At 35.9% G+C, this 20117-nt stretch overlaps 1 protein-coding gene across 2 annotated transcripts; it reads right to left on the bottom strand.

Annotated features, from left to right (window-relative positions):
- Positions 1-6917: 6917 nt before the first annotated feature.
- On the bottom strand, positions 6918-19245 carry LOC116164226 (tumor necrosis factor alpha-induced protein 8-like protein). Of its 2 annotated transcripts, none has more exons than XM_031478369.1 (4): positions 19105-19245; positions 14852-15006; positions 14383-14800; positions 6918-7979 (listed from the first exon to the last, which is right to left on the bottom strand). In XM_031478369.1, exons 1-3 carry the CDS (start codon positions 19178-19180, stop codon positions 14387-14389), a joined length of 645 nt encoding a protein of 214 aa, XP_031334229.1. In that variant the 5' UTR covers positions 19181-19245; the 3' UTR covers positions 6918-7979; positions 14383-14386. The 2 variants fall into 2 exon arrangements, with proteins under 2 accessions (XP_031334229.1, XP_031334230.1); XM_031478370.1 differs by lacking the exon at positions 19105-19245 and adding an exon at positions 15260-15426 and having other exon boundaries at positions 7270-7979.
- Between the last annotated feature and the right edge of the window lie 872 nt (positions 19246-20117).

Here is a 20117-nt window from a genome sequence, read left to right as displayed (position 1 = left end):
AGTAGTCTGGGACAGTTTTTCCTAGCTTTATGACTTGGCGCCACTGAAATATTTTGGATTCATTTTCGAGTAAAACGAGTGGTGCAGTAGCTAAATCTGCGGCAAGTATAAAAATAACGAAATAACAGTTCAATTATAGAACAGAACCACATTTTTATACCTTTCGCTTTTCGCAGTAGAGACATTGGAACCTGGGAAAACGCATTACCAATATTACTGAGGAACCCCGAGCTACCACTTACTTACGACAAATTTAAGTATTGCCATACAACGTGCAGGTAACGCGACCGGTCAGTGTAAATGGGGACTACGATCCCCGTGGAAGAAAATTATCATTTATTATGAATTTTTAATATTACGATTTCTTGTGAAATTTTTCCGTTTTGCGCTCTACTCACTACACAATTCTTTTTGTAAATCACAGTATTAATTTCACTACCACAATATTGCGAGCTAAATCGTTTAGAACACAGCGCAGTGCAAAATTTGAAAATGTCAACGAACGTACCTACGCATAACCAGAGCTGCAGTATTCGATTTTGTAAATACTTTTTAGTATTCAAATACTTTGTAATTAAATAGTTTTATGGAAGCAGTATTTGTATTTGTAACTCAAATACTTTTGCAAATTTTTAGTATTCGAATGCTTAGCAAAGTATTTCAATACTCCGTAAAGTATTCGAATACTTCGCAAGGTATTTGAATACTTTTAAGTAATTCAAATATTTGACAACTATTTAGAAATTTTTAGAGGAAAATCAAATATAAAAATGATCAAAGTCCTCGTGTGAGATCGAAGGGACTTCAGTGCATTTTTGTGTGGCAGATCAGTGTTTTATTAGCCAATATTGACTCCACCATCAATAAGATCTTGCCGAAAGCTACCACGTTCACTTTGTCGGTACCATTTTCTCACTTACCGTGCACTCGCAATTCGCGTTTGAAGTTTTGACTCCACCATCATTAAAATCCTTTGGGGTTACCATATTCCCTTTGTCGACACCCACTTCTGATCACCCGCAACAATTCGGATTTGAAGTTTCGACTCCACCATCAGTAAGATCTCGTCGGGGGTTACCACATTCCCTTTGTCGATACACAGTTCCGACGTCCCGTTCATTCGTAATTCACATTTTGGTAGATTTCGCTAAAATCCCGGCATAAAATCGTATTCAACTTTTGGGTACTTCACATAGCTCGACCTTCTATTAGTGACACGAGAAAGAGAGACCGCGATTCGCGCTGTAAGAAACTTTTGGGCGCCCAAAGTCGTCTACCCCTCGAAGCGCGCCGCGCAAAAGGTGGTTTATGTCGCCCCTAGGAAAAAAAAACAAAATTCCGCGACGCAGGAGTTGTGCGCGTTGACAAGATCTTCCCGACGACACCAATTTGAAAACAATCGGAGAAAAACTGTAGAAGAAGATAGATAAAAACTGAAAAATCTCCAGGTTAGTATAATACGCTCGGGGATGGCGTCCAGATGTCGTCGACTCCAAATCTTGTAGCCCCATCCCTAACGTTCTTAATTACACGGCCCCGATAGTTACATGTACACTCCTTGTCTTTTTACAAGCGTTTTTCTACGGGCGCGCATTTACTGCCAGCCAGCCAGCCAGCCAGCCAAAGTGAGATTAAAAGCTACTTTTTACAAAAAAAATTTTTTGCAAAAATGCGCTAAAAATCCGATACAGCATGAATACCGAACGAGCCTGGAGTGAAACTTTTTGACCCGATAGGTACACACGGACAGACGGACGGACAAAAAAGGATCTGTTTCAAAATCGCTAGAATTAATTTCAGAAAGGTGTACGTGTCATGTGCACGACGTACGATCGCTTTGAAAACTGGTACACGTATTCTTAAGGATATAACTGGTATAAGAAAGGTCCTGGTAGGTACCTCCTATATCATAATATAATAACAATAATACGCTTTTACTCCCCTTAAATTTGTATATAACAATAGAAATATAAAAAAGCTAACCTAAGCTCAGGGAAAGGGACTACATTCAGTGCATAAAACGCTGTTCTTCCATGTTGCCTCTATACAAAGTATAACTTGACATTTTTTAAGTATTATTAAGACTTTTATCTAGTACTATTTTAAATTTTTAATGTATTTGAGTGACAAGTATTCGAATACTTTTTATAGTATTCGAATATCTTTGGTAGTATTAGAATATTTTTGAAAGTATTCGCATCAATCAGCATATTTATTTGTTAATTCTGCTAATAAACAAAGACGCAGATTCATATATATACTTATGTGTAATGTGCAAATAATAACCATAAGGCATATGTATTTTATATGATTAATACACTCCATTAATATACGACCAATCAGCTTGGTGATTGTTTCAAATTCTAACCAATCAGATGATTTTTTATCTGATTAAACGCCACGTAGCTTTTTAACAGCGATAAAAATGCGTGTAGGAATGCGTAAAATATGTAGTGGTTTAAAATTTACTGTCTTTTATTAATCTCCCTAAAATACACTCGACCTTGGTTTTAAATCAGGATAATTTTATCTTTAATTCACTCAAATTTTGTTGCCTCCTGGAAAAAACTCTCGATCAAAAGGATAATATGAATAAAATCGCTCCAGCTAAAACTGTCGCGATTTTATCACACTTTTGGTCTCGAGTTTTTTCCGTTGCAACAAAACTTTCGTGTAAAAATAAAATTATCCGATTAAAAATCAAGCTCTTGTGTATTTGGTCTCGATAAATTATATACCTAATATGTACGTCGCGTCGACTACTATCTAAAGGTGTTGTTTTTAACAATACAGATATACCAAACTTTACACAATTGACGCGCCTGTAAACCCTTGATGTGACAAATAATTTACAACTTTTGCGCATTCATAAAGGATTTAAGTAAGTTTGTACCTGCACACCTCACCGTCTGTTTACTTTGAAATGAAAGGATGTTCATATTTACAATCTTGCTACTTTACATACAAATTTTAGTATTTTTATTGGAACTTTTTTACTTTAAACAGAACGATCAATCCAAAAAAGTAAAGGATTTCAAATTAAAATAATTTGTTTGTTATTTCCGACCCTAAGAGGGACAGATTTGCACATTCGGGTTTAAAAATGGTAAAGAGTTTGACCATCCCAGATGCGGTGTCTGTTCGTCTGTCCGTTACCACAATATCTCGATAACGAATCGACCGATTACGATGAAATGTTGTAGTTGGATTCCTTATCAAATTTGTAGATCGAAGTTCGTGAATTGGTAATATAGCGCAAAAAATAAGGAAGGCCCTTTTGACATCTGCGTGAGTTTTGAACCGAATTGCATGAAATTCAATATTCGTATAGCTTTAGCTATACAGGGTGGTGACTTGCGTAACGCATCATAGGGATTTCAATGTAAAATTCATAACATGCGATTATTGGCTCCCCAAATTATTTTAGAGCAAACATGTATTAAGGTTTTTTGTAGAAAAAAAATTTTTACATCAATCAACCGTATTAGTTTTCAATTTTTGCATAATAAAGACGGAAAATTGGAAAAATAAAAACCCCATCTTTTTCAATAATCTGTGATGCCATGGAATTTTATAATACAAAAACTACGCCAGTATCCGTCATGCCATGGAATGTCTACTATAAAACAAATCAAATTCTATCAAAAAGTATTATATTTAGAACAGCGAATTCAACATAAAGAAAGACCAAATTACTAAAAACGGTTTCCTAATATAACAATTTACAATAAATGTTCGAATAAGTCACCATTAACTGCAAGACAGTAATCAAGTCGATCATAAAATCAATTTCGAACTGCTGCTAATTGATAACTGGATATCTTTTTGTTTTAGAAAATTCCATGGCATCGCAGATTATTGAAAAAGATGCGGGTTTTATTTTTCCAATTTTCCGTCTTTATTATGCAAAAAATTGAAAACTAATACGGTTGATTGACGTAAAAAAATTGTTTTCTGCAAAAAAGCTTTATACATTTTTGCTCTAAAATAATCGCCAATAATCGCATGTTATGAATTTTACATTGAAATCCCTATGATGCGTTACGCAAGTCACCATCCCTGTATAATACGCAGTTCCAAAAGTTGAGCCTAATCGATCAACAACATTGACAGTGCCCTTTTCGCATCGACGTGTAAATAAATATAGAAAACGAGCTCCTGGGTATGGCTACAGCATGTGCAAAACTAAATTTTGAACTTGGTGTTAGTTTGCTTTTATTTAAAGTGTATATGTATGAAATTTCATTTAATTGCTGCTGTGTATTTTAAAGACCATTTATTTAAGAACGTGGACGTGACATGACATTGTACATTACAGTTTCAAAACTAGCCGACACTTGAACCACAACACAGTGTTGCCGGTTTTACAAAATCTTAAACACTACAATTGCTTCCATAAATAAGAAAATTGGCACCGCACATCATGCACAAAACCAAATTTTGAAACTGGCGTTAAATTTGCTTTTATTCCAAGTGGCTATGTATCAAATTTCTTTTAAATGCTTCCATAAATAAGAAAGTTTTCAATCCGGTTTGTAAATGGCCGAGATGCGAAAAGGGCACTGTGAATGTTGATCGATTAGGCTCAACTTTTGGAATTGCGTTTTATATGGCTAAAGCTATACGCATATTTAATTTCATACAATTCGGTTCATAACTCACAGAGATGTCAAAGGGGCCTTCCTTATTTTTTGGGCTATATTGCCAATTCACGAACTCCGATCTACAAATTTGATAAAGAATCCATCTACAAAATTTCACCGTAATCGGTCAATTCGTTATCGAGATATCGTGCTCACGGACAGACGGACAGACACCGCAAAATTATAAAATTAGCTCTAAAATTAGTGGCGCTAGGTCAGCAGAGCACCAAACGTAAAAATTTTACCCGAAAAGACAAAATGGTGGTGCTAGGAAAAATTGCCCCCCACCCTATTGGGGGGTGGCGCTAGCTCTAAAATTTGTGGCCCTAGCTGGCGCTAGGTCTGACGAACACAGCGCTTGCTTTTGGAAGTGATCGGACGCAATGGTGGTGCTAGCGTTAACATAGCACCCCCCGAAAGTCAAGGGCTTTTCTGCAAAATCTATAATGGCGCTAGCTATAGAGATTCTAGCGCAATCTATCTTTAGTCAGAAATTTGAAATGGTGGTGCTAAGTTAACGGAGTCATTTGAACAATACCTCTACTTACATTTTATCTGCTTTGCATTTCATTGTAATGTTTTTGTGCGAGCTTGCATTTGTGTATGTAATTATTATATACTCAAATAAACCTAAAATTCGCCGACAGATACACAAATAATAGTGCGTTTCCCTATGCATTTGTATACGCGCGCCGGAGTTTGTAACGTGATTGACGTCATACGGCGTGGGGAAAGGGGACACGATGCGCGTTACGATACCGTTTTTATTCTACCATGATTCACATGCAATAGAAGATGTGTTAGTCGCTTTTGAATGATTTATCTACTCATTCTTAGAGGGGGCGCGGCCCCCCTTGTGTAAAAACTCTGACCCATACTTCCGGCGTCGCTGTATTGCTGCTTCCTTTTCAAAATTTTTATCAACTCTTCTAATATAATAATTCTTCGAAAGTCTTTTTTTATTTCTTTTCCATGCAGTACGTCTCCCGCGCTTTCGCCAATGATTTATGACAGCTTTTTATTTTATTTATTTATTTTTCCTTTTTAGGTATTGCAGTCAATTTTGTCAGTCTTATATTCTTAAGTATGACTTTGTGTACGGAAGGGTTGATTCTCTCCTTTAATAATTTTGTCACTTCTCCAACCGATACACGTTTTGAAACTATCTAATTTTAAAATGTTGAGATATAGGTATGTTATTTGTGTTTGAAGTGTTCATAACGTTTCCCCACCATATTTAGGGCGGACGTTTTCATTAATAATTCATTTCGCGAAATTTCAGATTAAGCAGCGCATCACCATCGTTTAGTCGTGGAACGATCTCTACATATATCTCAAGCAATGTTTGTGTGTCTGTAGGTGTAGGCGCCTAAAGAATTGTAGGTAAACACGCGTTATTCAACAGTCCGCACGGCTCCTAAGAGACCTAAATGGTCACTCCTTAGGAGGTGAATTACTACTGTACTGCCCCCATTACAACACTTAAATACTTCTCGTGGTCACCCTGTAATTTCAAGAAACAAAAGTATTTATTGTTTAAAAAACAAGGTGCGCTAATAAATATCCAGGAGTATACGCACCCTATTCTTGATTTCAAATGAAGTTTCAAGTCACAGTTTGAAAGATTTGTTGTCAAAGTATTTTGATCTAGGCTCCAAAAAGAATTAGAAAATGCAATGAAGTATAATTTCTGTAATGTATTAAACTTATATTACACTTACGTAAGGAATTTAGGTGAAGTCAGAACATGATAAAAGAAAAAGATCCACATTTCTCAATGTGGTTTGCTTAAATTGCTTCACAAGCTCACTCTACCAATGTTTCACTTCGTCTTATAGGAAACTACTATAAGTTTAATATTTCAAAGTACATATTATGTTTTACTATCATAGTGCTAGTACTTTTTTAATAAATATCTCATTTGCTTGATATCGTTAAACCTGTGTTGGATCTGTTGCAATTTAATTTAGTTTTAAATGGGCACTGCATATACTTTGTGACGTTTATACAATGTATCTATGTAGGCAGGTATAAGTACTATCCATTTACTTTACTTCGATTAAACAAGCATAGTATAATTGATTAACCAAGCAATCAAATGGTATATCCTAATCAGGTTAATCGATTTTAAACAAAATAAAATTTTGTCACAAAGCATTAGTGCACAAATTAACTTATTAAAAAAAAGAAGATCCAGTACAATAAATATTTAATGTTCCATCTGTTCATTTGATCAGGCAGTGTTCACTAAAATATAGAGCGAAATAAAATTAATAAAATGGACATTATTTAATAAATAAAACATAAAATTGGATATAACAAATGTTGTAACAAATACATGTAATAATGCTACTCCACACTACAAAGATAGATAAATTATAACAAGACAATGATTAGTAAATTTGACCAGTGTTTCTATATGTCACTAAAGGATTAAAATAAATTATTATAGGTACTCTAAAAAATAATGTAATAATAATAGCAGTAAAAATTAAAATAAATATTTGTAAATTTAAATAATGTACAAAAAAATATTTGGTATCAAATTATGAGTATGGTTACAGATAGACCTTAAATTATTTGGTTAGTTGATCCCATTTTGATAAATCTTCAAAATTCGTATTGCTATCAAACATAAATATCACTAAATCATTTCTTGCCAATGACTAGGAAATGGAACCAGAAAATAATGTACTAAAATTTTATTGTCGTACACTATTGCCTGTTTGACGAATGGCAAGATATAAAAATATCATTTAACAATAAGGGGATATGTTTACAGCATCTGGATATGACGAAAGAGTTAAAACATAGTAACATACATTAACATCCCTCATGTAACAATACAGTTTCATATAATGACTACCATCTTAAACAAATAGGCGTTAATATTTAATATAACATCGACACTCCTGCAGTAATTTTAATATATTCTCTTTTAAAGTGCGCTGAAGTCACAAGGTGTTAATCAACAATAAATAACCATGGCAAATACCCTTTAAATTAATGTAGTGCTCGTATTAAACCGACTATTAATATCCATTTGACTACTGTAATACTTTCAACGCACGTTTCCTTACTACATTACATTTAGGTATTTTTCAAAGTCGCACACTAATTATTATTATAAGTACAAAAAATAATGAGACACAATATTGGACTATAAAAGCAGTGAGTCATAAAATATTTTAAAATTAATATATACAGATTGTGTAAGGTATAGGTGTTTTAAATGTGCCACGCATTGTGTAATTCATTTACAAAAAATTATTGTGAGCATTCTCGACCATACAGCTACTGGTCCAGTTAGTTGTCCAACGGTATGGGTCTACCAAGCTGCAAAATAAAAGCAAACATTTTAAACATGTAGTTGTAGAATTTGAAAGAGAGATTTAACTGAAACCCTGCCAACTTAAGTACCTACCTACAATAGCATCTAATGTCGCGGCCGGCAAGTTAACATTTTGTTTTATTTCATTTACATTAAATTATATACGGTAAGTTAGGAATTGTCTTTTTAATGCATTTTTGCAAATTTATTAAATTATTATTTATGAAAAAGGTAGCTTTTAATCTCATTTTGACCGGCTAGCTGGCTGCCAACAAACGCGGGTTCGTAGAAGAACGCTTGTAGAAAGAGCAGGACTGTAAATGTGCCTAGACGGGCCGTGTAATTTACAACTTTAGGGACGGGGTCGGCGACATCTGGGCGCCATCGCCGAGCGCGTTATATTAATGGTTGATTTTTCAGTGATTTCCTATCCTCTTCTCCAGTTTAGGTCGGATTGTTTTTAAATTGGTGTGGTCAGAAAGATCTTGTAAACGGGCATAAGTCGTGTGCGTCGGAATTTTGTTTTTTCGTGGGTGAGGGATGAAATTAACCACCTTCTCTAAGGCGTGCGTCTCGAGGGATAGTCGTCAAATTTTAGCGCCCAAAAGTTTTTTTATCACGATCTATCTTTCTCGTGTCGCCAATAGAAACAAGAACTTATAAGAAGTGCCCCAAAAAATGGAGTCCTATTTGTGGAGGGTTTTTTGCGAAATTAACAAAAATGCGAATTGTGGGTGAGTAGGACGTCGGAAGTGAGCACCGACAAAGGAAATGTGGTAGCCTCCAACAAGATCTTACTGATGATGGAGTCAAAACTTCCAACGCGAATTGCGGGTGAACGATGTCAGAAGTGGGTATCGACAACGGGACTTCGACAAGATCTTATTCATGGTGGAGTAAAAACTGGATAATAGAATTCTGATCTGCCACACCAAAATACGCTGAAGACTTTCATAATTTTTTTAAATTTTAAATTAAAATATTTGTACACAAATATTGTAGGTATACTGTAACTACATGTCACCCAAGTAAGTGCTGCCCGCTCTAATCTCCGTGTAAAAGATTTGCCCCTTCTACAACAAAAGGTTGCTGACCCCTGATCTAATGCATTAAGGGATTAAAAAAAGCATAATCCTGGAGTGGTGTTGCATTCCCTGAGCCTGAGGGAATTAGGCTCTGTGTAATCTCACAGTGATATAAACCAATCACACTTTGGGTGTGAAATTTTTCATCAATATCAATATTTTAGAAATCGCATACTTAAGGCGTTAAGTACCAGACTATTATTAATTGCTTTTGTTAAGTTTATAATTTGTTAGTAATAAATTGTTTAAATTTTAACGTTTATGCAGAACCGAGATCAAAACTTAACAAAGGATTGCTGTATATACACCAAGACTGCTTCTGTGAATAACATTACCTGAAATAGTGGCTGCAAAAGTGGTAAAAAAGAGAGACACCCTACAACAAGTTAAAAAGTAATCGTAAACGATTTACATAAAGCGCATTTCCACTTGCATTCATTTCCTATTTGTAAGATGCAACTTTTGTTAAAATTGTAAAAATCCGGCCACAAATATGAAAGATAGCGTTGCACATGTGCAATCCATTTTTGACGTGCTACTTCAATTTCAGTTTATAAGAAGTTTCATTTCAATGCTTTTCTAAATAAGAAAGTTGGAACTGCGCATGCGTAAACCTAAATTTTGAAGCTACCGTTAGATTTTCCTTTGTTCCAAGTGGCTATGTAACGAATTTCATTTAAATCCCTCCATAAATAAGAAAGTTGGCACTGCGCATGCGCAACACCAAATTTTGAAATTGGCGTTAAATTTGCTTTTATTCCAAGTGGCTATGTATCAAATTTCATTTAAATCCCTCCATAAATAAGAAAGTTGGCACTGCGCATGCGCAAAACTAAATTTTGAAATTGGCGTTAATTTGCTTTTATTCCAAGTGGCTATGTATCAAATTTCATTTAAATCCCTCCATAAATAAGAAAGTTGGCACTGCGCATGCGCAAAACCAAATTTTGAAATTGGCGTTAAATTTGCTTTTATTCCAAGTGGCTATGTATCAAATTTCATTTAAATCCCTCCATAAATAAGAAAGTTGGCACTGCGCATGCGCAAAACCAAATTTTGAAATTGGCGTTATTTGCTTTTATTCCAAGTGGCTATGTATCAAATTTCATTTAAATCCCTCCATAAATAAGAAAGTGGCACTGCGCATGCGCAAAACCAATTTTTCAAATTGGGCTTAAATTTGCTTTTATTCCAAGTGGCTATGTATCAAATTTCATTTAAATCCCTCCATAAATAAGAAAGTTGGCACTGCGCATGCGCAAAACCAAATTTTGAAATTGGCGTTAAATTTGCTTTTATTCCAAGTGCCTATGTATCAAATTTCATTTAAATCCCTCCATAAATAAGAAAGTTGGCACTGCGCATGGGCAAAACCAAATTTTGAAATTGGCGTTAAATTTGCTTTTATTCCAAGTGGCTATGTATCAAATTCCATTTAAATACTTTTATAATCAAAAAAGTTTGCAATTCGGTTTATAAATTGTCGAGATGCTAAAAGGGCACTGTGAATTTTGAATCGATTCGACTCAACTTTTGGCATTGCGTATTATATGGCTAAAGCTATGCTCATATTGAATTTCATGCAATTCAGTTAATAACTAACGGAGATGTAAAAGCGATCAGACATTTCTAAACAAAGTTATCGTCCACACGGACAGATAGAGGGACAGACAGACAAACGAACAGACCAACAGGCAGACGACAGACAGCAATGCATTATAAACGATCTCTAGGATCGTTAATAAACTGCAAAAGTGTAAAATTATGGAACATGTAAAAAACGGTTTTTTGTTTTTTTTACAATAACTTTTTTTGTAAGTGGTACAGAAAAAATTCCTTCCTTGGTGCAAGACTCGACACCATAACGAACCAAATAGCGAAAAAAGTAGAACAATAGCTCTTAAGATAAAAAACTAGTAGCGTCTCAAAACGAGCGGACGGACGGACAAAGTGGCCACAATAGCGCATTTTTTTTTTATTTTTGTGGAAATGCGCTAAAAAGATATACATATATCCCCTTCTCAAATTCAATACATTTTTTCCTTAACCCCTATAGTTACTCTCCTATAGTTACTGGACAGAAAGTTATAACAAGTTAGGTTTTAGAAGTTTACATTAATGTGCCAAGATAAACAATTATTATAAATTCAGTTAAGATTAAACATAAATTATTTTTAAATTATACAAACAAATTTGAGTAGATATAGCACTTGTAAAACAGGTCTCGAAAAAAAAAACTAAAAATATATTATAAAAGAATTGCACAGTAGGCATGGCGTGACTACTGATTGCATCTAGTTGACAATTCGCACTCCGAATAAAATCTTTAGCGCTGGTGAAAATCTGGGCAATAATTCAAAAGGCCAACATTATTATCGATGGCTATTTTATTAGGCACTTGATAACTAATTTCGCGTTTTTACATTGTTTCAATTCCTAAAATTGAAAACTGAAAACCATTCAACGGCTTCATCGATTCATCATCGAACGCATGCCATTTGAAACAAGCTATGGTTGTAGAATCATACATAAAGAAATTCGCAAAAACTATACAGGGTGTCCCAGATCAAGTGACTTTGTTATTATTAAGGATAGTGATTATGTTGTATTATGTGTTGACTGAAATCGGATTAAAAAAATTTAAGAAACTAGACCGGACTAAAATATTGATATTTGATACCCATATTTAATATCTGGATTTGACGTAGCAGAGGCTGGCTAAAGTTCAGAACTGACATACGCAGAGACATATAAACCTCTCGCCAGGAAAAATTGCCGGTCACAGAATACCTGATCCCGGTCTACAATCTGTGTTTTTCTAAAAATGTGAGCGACCTCCGGGATAGGATCGTGCCAGTGTTGAACGAAAAGTCTTTTCTGGACATCTTAAAAACTATTAAATCGGTACACAACAAAACACAGCAACACCAAAAGAATCGCTGAAGTACTGCGGAGATAAAATTAATGCCTGAAATATTATTTTATCTAGCGAATAATACACCCATTTGAATAATATTTTCAATGAAAAATAAAAGCTTCATTGGTTTTGTTTCAAATGTCATCAATCTGAGACGTACTGTTTCATCGGTCTAAACAAAGAGATTCATTTGTAACGTTTGTCGTAGTATTGAACATTTTAATTGCTACTGGCGCACACTAGTGTCCGTATCAAAAAGCTTCATATTATTTGTGTACATTGTTGAGCTGTCTATTGAGGAGGCTAGCCTTTGGCTTAAGAGAAGCTTTAAATCCATGTCGCAATAATCGTTGCCATGGATTTTAACTCAGATTTTAAGTTACGCTTAACCTAAGCTGCGCTTAAAGTTGTCGTTGCAAACAGCCATAAAAATTACAGGTATAAAAGTATCGAAATTGGAACACTCTGTACACATACAGACTCGCCTGTCTGGGAGTCACTGGAGCCCTAAAAACCACGCCAACCTTGGCCATGGAGGCACTTCTGGGCCTAGAGCCTTTACACTTAGCTGTGGAGGCAGAGGCTCGGAAGGCTTCCATACGGCTAAACGATTGGGATGAATGGAAGGATCGAGGCAGCCTTGGGCACGGGCGGATCTGGGAGGAAACCCTCAGGACCGATCCCCTCCTCGCAAGGAGGGACGTGATCCGGGCTATCTTGCTAAGACCAAAGCGTTATAAAGTCATTCTCCCGGATAGGGAGCAGTGGCTGAACTCGGATTGCCCGTTCCTCAAACCTGAGGGGCTCGTGTGGTTTACAGACGGGTCCCAAACAGAAAGGGGAACGGGCATGGGTATATATGGTGATCGACCGAGAGCCAGCGTCAGCGTCTCCCTTGGTCAGCATAGCACCGTGTTTCAGGCAGAGATGTTAGCCATCATGACCTGTGCACAGGAAAACCTCCGTAGAGGTTACCGTAATAAGCATATATACATATGCAGCGATAGTCAGGCGGCGTTGAGGGCCCTGTCGGTAGACAGGTTCCGATCAGCTACGGCGCTTGATTGCAGGCGAACCCTAGATAGATTAGGTGAGTCTAATAGGGTAAGCTTGATTTGGGTGCCAGCGCACTGCGGAATAGGGGGCAACGAAAGGGCGGACGAGTTGGCTCGCGAAGGCAGTGGTGGAGTCTTCGTCGGGCCCGAGCCTACCCTAGGGATTGCTCCCTCCGTTGTTAGGGCCAGGATTAAAGATTGGTTGACCAGTCAATTCCAGGCTCAGTGGCAACAAGTAACCGGACTCCGGCAGTCCAAGGCCTTTCTAACAGGGCCCCTTGGCAAATCGGGGTCTTCTAAGCTTCTAAAACTGAATAGAAGCCAGATTAGGAAGATCACCGGTGTCCTTACGGGACACTGGATGGTCAACTATCACCTGCATAACATTGGGCTCGCGGAGGAGTCCACGTGCAGGTTCTGTGGCGAGGCAGATGAAACTACCGAGCATGTGGTCTGTCACTGTGACGCTTTGATCAGGGACAGATATCAACTCCTTGGAGACAGATACCTGGAACCGAGGAGGGTGAAGCAACTTAGGCTAAACAGGGTCCTATCCTTCATTGAGAGGAACGGGCTCTGAACTCAGTTGCGAAGAAAGGGGGTAGGCACAATGGGCCTCTGATGTGCCTAAGTATTTCCGCGGAGCACACTTTTAAAAACGCTGAGCGAATGGCGTTATTACTTCTTTTATTAAAAGAATAAGATATGGACATTGAAGCGAATTTCAAACATCTAGCCTCGCATCTAGCTGTGGTTACCTCAAGTCCTCAAAATCATACTTTCTAATTACTTCATTTTTATTTGTTTAGACTATGACCAATATTGTTCTAATAAACTCATAAATTTGTTATTAGAACACTAATTGCATACCTGGTGAGTGGTGACAGGGTCAAATATGTTGTACTTATACATGATAGCAAATTTAAGTATGTTTTTCTAATTAGGTACGTACATAGTTAAACATTTTGTTCACAAAATTGTGATTTCTTCCTACATTTTGTATTTGTTTATCCGGTTTTTCATATCACTTTAGTTTCATTCTATTCTTTAAACACAAATTGGCATAATCCCTTGGATATAGGTAATTTGTGATTTTGAATAAACAACCAAGGTAATTAAATTTTAATTACATTACATTAGGCCGATTAGAATCGTTCTTGGGAAAAATGCCTCAAATTTTGATTAAAACATTACATAGCCATAACATCAATTTCAAGTTTATAAATAAACAAGGAACATTTTATCAGCTGTTATCAATATTCAAACAGTAAACTAGTCACTGTACTAGTCATTAATAAGATATTACTATTAAAAGTAATAGCCCAATAATTTAAATTTAATTTCAACTTACCTCTTTAAAGATCTCCATTATCGATTGCTTTATTCAAATCGGACACAATCCTACTGACAACGTCTTTATACTCCGAATTTGTTTTAAAAATTGCATCCAAAAAATGATCATTTGTGAAGAAGTGAAATACGCTATCAATTCTTGCTAGTGATTTCTCTGTCAAATGTTTAGAAACGATAAATTGAAGGCACTTATGAGATTCATTTAGGGCTGATATGAGATAATTACGGTCGTAACTGAAATCTACTTCGTGAAATGATATAACGGCCATCACAGCCATGTGTAGTTTGTTTTTAACATGCTCCGAATAATTTAACTCTTCTTGTGAAAATACTCCATTACGGTGAAGCACTCCAAGTTTTATGACGATTTTTATAATATTTTTTATTAGCTTCTCTGCTTCTTTTTTGTTGTGTGACTAAAAAATAATGTAGCTACACTCATGAACATGAGACAATTTCATACTTACGTATTGCTTAGCAAGGCAGTATAGATTGTCCAGAAGGGACGCAGTAACATCATCAATGAGAGCTCTAGCCACATGTTTGCCTGCCATACGAGACAAGATTTTTTTTTGTGCTCGCAGTCCAATATCTCGTGCACGAAATCCAGTGTCACTCATAACTAGAATTAAAACAAATTTTTAAACAATCATCATACATTAGATATAAGATATAATGATAAATAATTGATTCCCATAAACACAAATCAATAGGTACATGCTTCACTTCCAACAACGGTCCCTTGACGACATCTGCTGTTTTACCTACACCTGTCTTCCCTTAAGTCTTAAGGGTAACATTATTTTCAAATAACGGAGTAACTTAGTAATTAAGTAATCAGTACTATTATTTGTTACAATAACTAGATTTCTTACCTATTCCGTTGTTAAATCAGTACTAAGACGAAAAACTAAATGAATAACAAAAATGTTCTCTCCGATTACGAACTACGAGTCACAGACTATCATTACGAGTGACAACTACGAGGTTATGTTCTTGTTTGTGTCAACTTTAGTTCAGCTGTCACGTCAAGTAAAGAAATTCAAATGACTCACTTCCCCTTCTTCAATAACACGTGAATTGATCCAGGCTAATTCGTTTCCTACATGTATTTTGGATTGCCTACGTTACATTTTACCTTACATATTGATTGAATAAATTCAATGATAAATTGATAACGTCACTCAACGCCTTCTAAAATTCAAGCAATTATGAATTAAGTCAGTTTCTAATGGAAAACCGACTATTACCGAGTAAATGAAAACATTTAAAGGCGGTAGTAGACAATGCAATGTAAGAATTGCAATGTTTATTGCGAAAGCGGATGTGACCGTTTGTATTTACGGTGGTAACAATGTGACGCATTCTCTCCGGGAAATATGACGTGTTTTGTTCGAGAACATTCCAGAATACTCGTTTGGAAGCGTTCAAAAACGTTTGAGAAACAGGGGCGTATGTTATACAGGGTGTTTAAGGTCTTCTCTGTATCCTTTTAAGGGGCGGCAGTACAGCTCAAAAGGAGTCGACAAACCCCAAAACACCTTAGTCAAAAATAATTTAAGTGGACAATGCTGATTAAGTAGTAGATTGCTAGATTTGTACACAGATTAATCGTTTAATGTAAAAAATAAAACAAATATTATCTCGCTTATTAAATAACTTTTACGAAGGTGTTTTGGGGTTTGTCGACTCCTTTTGAGCTGCACTGTCCCCCTTAAAAGGATATAGAGAAGACCGTAAACACCCTGTATAAACAAATCGAATTGTGTTTCAGTCAGTTCCAATTTCAACGCAAAAGTAGTAAATAGTTCGCACTGTTATAAATTGCGTATGTTTAAGTGATAAATAATATTTTAACTGTCATAACAATTCATTTCAGGACTGTCACAAATTTATTGTTAATTAATAGTAAATAAATAAATCACGTAATTAAATTTACGTTACCGTACGCTTTGTTTTCTATGTCAATGTATTTATTTTATTTTGTCTTGATAATTTTGTAAAAGTTGGTTTATTATTGATTACTAAAAAAATCTTGTGCGTGATATGGGGCGCAAAATCCGTTAGGGCTTAGGGCGTTGTTGAATCTTAATACGCCACTGCATGTATCTCTTGTTAAAATTGCACGTACAAGTTCTTGCTGCAAGACATTCTGCAATTTTCTTGTTTAGAACTTGTGCTATTTTTCTTGCAATTTAGTAATTATTTTAGTAACATTTAATTTTTCAATTAATTTAATTGGTAGGTATGCACTGGACATTTCCTCTCTAATAGCTATATGAGGTTTGTTATTTAAAAGTTAAAACTGAAATATCTGATTATTTATATACCTATAGACCAAGAGAACAGATAACGACATATTTTGTACGATGATTTTCAGGACAAATTATGCATCTATAAACAAACGATTGACGGAAAATTAGTTACTTATGCAACAAGTGAGTAAAGTACCTATATCTTTTTTTCACGAGAAGGAAGATCCGCCGAGTGAAAATAGTATATTAAGTAAACAAGGGATTAAAAAGAGTTTTTGTTCCTGAAAGAATGGTTTAAAGCCCGAGGCTTGCCGAGGGCTTTAATATTCTTGAGGGAACAACGACTATACTAATCAAATTTTGTTGCGAACCGCGGCATGGACCGCATCCTGTGTGACATACCAGACCGCGCGGCTGATCGCAAGCGATTGCCCGCGGCGGGCAGACCGCGTTCAGTGTGGCGACCCCTAAAGCTACGCTTTATATCGTCTGCCAGGATATATTTCAAAGTAGTGACAAAAAAAGGAATTTTTTATGTATAATTTTTATACGGTCCTCATGGTTTAGTTCAGGGGTGTTTTTCCCTACATTGAAGGGCGTCTTTCGCTACCAACGCCACACTTGAAATCATCTGGCATAGCATATTTGAAAACTATCGAAAAAATTGGATTTCTTGATACAAATCTTTTCCGTGACCCATAGTTTGGTAATTTAGTTGATCACCTAAAGAAGTCACCTATTTAGCGCCGCCCCAAGTTAATGCTGCCACTTACGACTGGCAGACGAGTGATTTTATTATTAGTTTTCAACGTACTTTCAGCCTGTATTGTCGAATATTTTGTCGCTTATGGTTTAGTTACTATGTACGCTGCCTCCCGGTCTACTAGTAGGTATTTTAGTTAATTTATTATGTCTGATAAGAATTTGTTTAGTAAAATTATTCGACCTCTATTATTTTGGTCTTTTAACGTAAGTTGAGGGGATATTTTCTGTTTCGCTTTAAATAAGATGCGGAAGAGGGAGAGCGTCGCTTTTTGCCAAGTTCAGCGCGGAACTACGTTTGATAGAAGTTTTTAAATCGGCTTTTAGCCAGTCAACGAAGAAATACGTTTGTTTGACAAGTTAAATCAGCTTTAAGCCAAGTTCATGGCTCAAGTGCGGTCAAATGAAAATTCGCTGTACGAAGTTACGTCTTGTTGAAGATTGAAATCAGCGTTTGCCACGTTCAGAGCGGAACTATACGTTCCGTTCACCGTTGTAGTTTTAAATCGTGTTTAGCGACAGTGTACGTAGAATTACGTCTCGTTGAAGAATCAGTTTTTTGCCACGAGTCACAGCCAATATTGAAAGTTTCGCCTAGTGGAAGTGTGAAGATAGAAGAAGTTCCGTTTGCGTAGCTGGAAGCCGAAATCGTGGCTAATTATTTGTTCTACGTGTTTAAAGTTTTGGCCATCAAAGGTTTTTAAGGAGAGGTGTTTGTTCGGCGCCCCCTTAAGTTGTCAACGTGACTCAGTTGGAAGTTGAGTCTTCGTCTACCCGAAAGAAGACGCTGCGATTACCCGGTCGTTATAGTGCAATTGTTTAATCGAGTGTTTGATTCAAAATTGTTTTTGTGTTTTATGTAAGGATACCATTTATTTGGAGCACATTTCTCGGATCTGTAATGTAAGTTAATTAAGTTTTAATTTTAGATTTTAGTGTCTAGTTCCGTGTTAAATAACAAAAGTAAAGAGCTAGCTAGGGTCTTGTTTAGGTGTTTTGTGTACGGTCTTTCTGACCTACGGACCAGTGCACACAGCATTATTATTTGGCGCCCAACGTGGGGCACATAGCACATATGCGCCACGGGCCACAGTTGAAAATCCAAATAAAAAGTATGTTTAAAGTAATCAATAATTATATCCATTTCTTTTTGGTCTTGATAATTTTTGCTTTCGTAAAAATAATTTAAAAAAAAAACAAGTACTCCTGAAAATTGACACGATTTTGCATACAAAATTTACCAGATCTGGATAGTAAATCCCCATATTCAGCTCGTATTCAAATTTTCATTTATGGTTATGGTTGTTTTCATTTCTTAGCCGTGCGTGACCAGTGGCGTATCTCCACTGTATTTATTGTAACTAAGAAAAATAAATATTGCATAAATATCACATCTAGAATTTGTCACTGCCAACTTAAAAAAGTCCGCCATGACGGTAAACTACACGTGTAAGACAATTTTATAATACATACATCATAGGGTGCTTGGCAGTCCATTTTTTTTTTAAAGTTCAGGCCCTCATATCAGTGGCGTATTCAAACATATGCTAACTCATACATCTTCGCCATCTTCGTATGTGCACCCTTTGTGAAATTGGGTGGTGATGTGAATAAAGCATTGCGCATTTATTTAATTATTCTTATTAATAATATATTATTATTAGTAACATACTAATATATACTAAGTATAAGCCAATACTTACAAAGACAATGATTACATTCTGAAACGATGTACTGATAAATCAACCAACTCTCCAATTCTGTTGATGTGACGGACATTTTAGATAAGGCCTAGTATGTTAGGTGTATTGTAAAAACCTTGTGCATCTGGAACAAAATGTGCAAATTAGTAAATAAATACTGACTGCATTACAGTGCGTTTAAATAGTCAATAGCCAGGTTGCGGACAGCATTTTCCGTTATGTTAGACGGCCATTTATTCTTATAACATAAGAAATATAAATTTTTGTAGAAATAATTTACGGTATGAGGGCTTTTTGTACGATATATTTATAAATAGCGGAACCAATGAAAATGAAGTTCTTATAATGTGTCACTGCGCAGTACGTAATCACTCATAAATAACATTTTCCTGCTAACCTACAATTGTGCAGTGTTTATGTTGGCGGTAGTTCTTTTCTTTTTGTCTAAGAGCATAGTAGTGAACTTTGGACATTTTAACACAATGTAAAATAAAAGTGAGGTTAAGACTCCTTCAAACTTATAAGCAAAATTGAACACGCCCAGCACACACCGCAACTTAACTTTGCTATAAAAATGTGTTATACTTATAAACTTATATTATAAGGAAAAATGGCCGTCTAACATAACGGAAAATGCTGTCCGCAACCTGGCTATTACCCGTGGCTCGTTATCTTAATGACTTGATCCGATCCTCTAACAAATAAATCGCGGTCACAGTGCTGACAATTATAAACACATAATCCCAACGTAAATAGTTTAAAAGATTTCGTAATGAATTATAACTACCGTAAGTGGTGCCCTACCATGGAGTACACTTTGTCGTGGTGTAGGGCTCAGTAGTCACATTTTTCTGTGGCACAGCTAAGTATCCCAGGCGGGTAAATCTGCTTCCAAGGATGCTGTATCATTCAAATGCTTCATGGTGTAGAGAAATCCAAAAGGGTTTTCGACGATTGCTCATTAAACGTAATATAGAAAACTATATTGACATGAGTAGCACATTTTTCACGTA

Source organism: Photinus pyralis, unplaced genomic scaffold, assembly GCF_008802855.1.
Source record: "Photinus pyralis isolate 1611_PpyrPB1 unplaced genomic scaffold, Ppyr1.3 Ppyr1.4_LG2, whole genome shotgun sequence".
Lineage (NCBI taxonomy): Eukaryota > Metazoa > Arthropoda > Insecta > Coleoptera > Lampyridae > Photinus > Photinus pyralis.
This window is presented reverse-complemented; position numbering and strand designations above follow the sequence as displayed.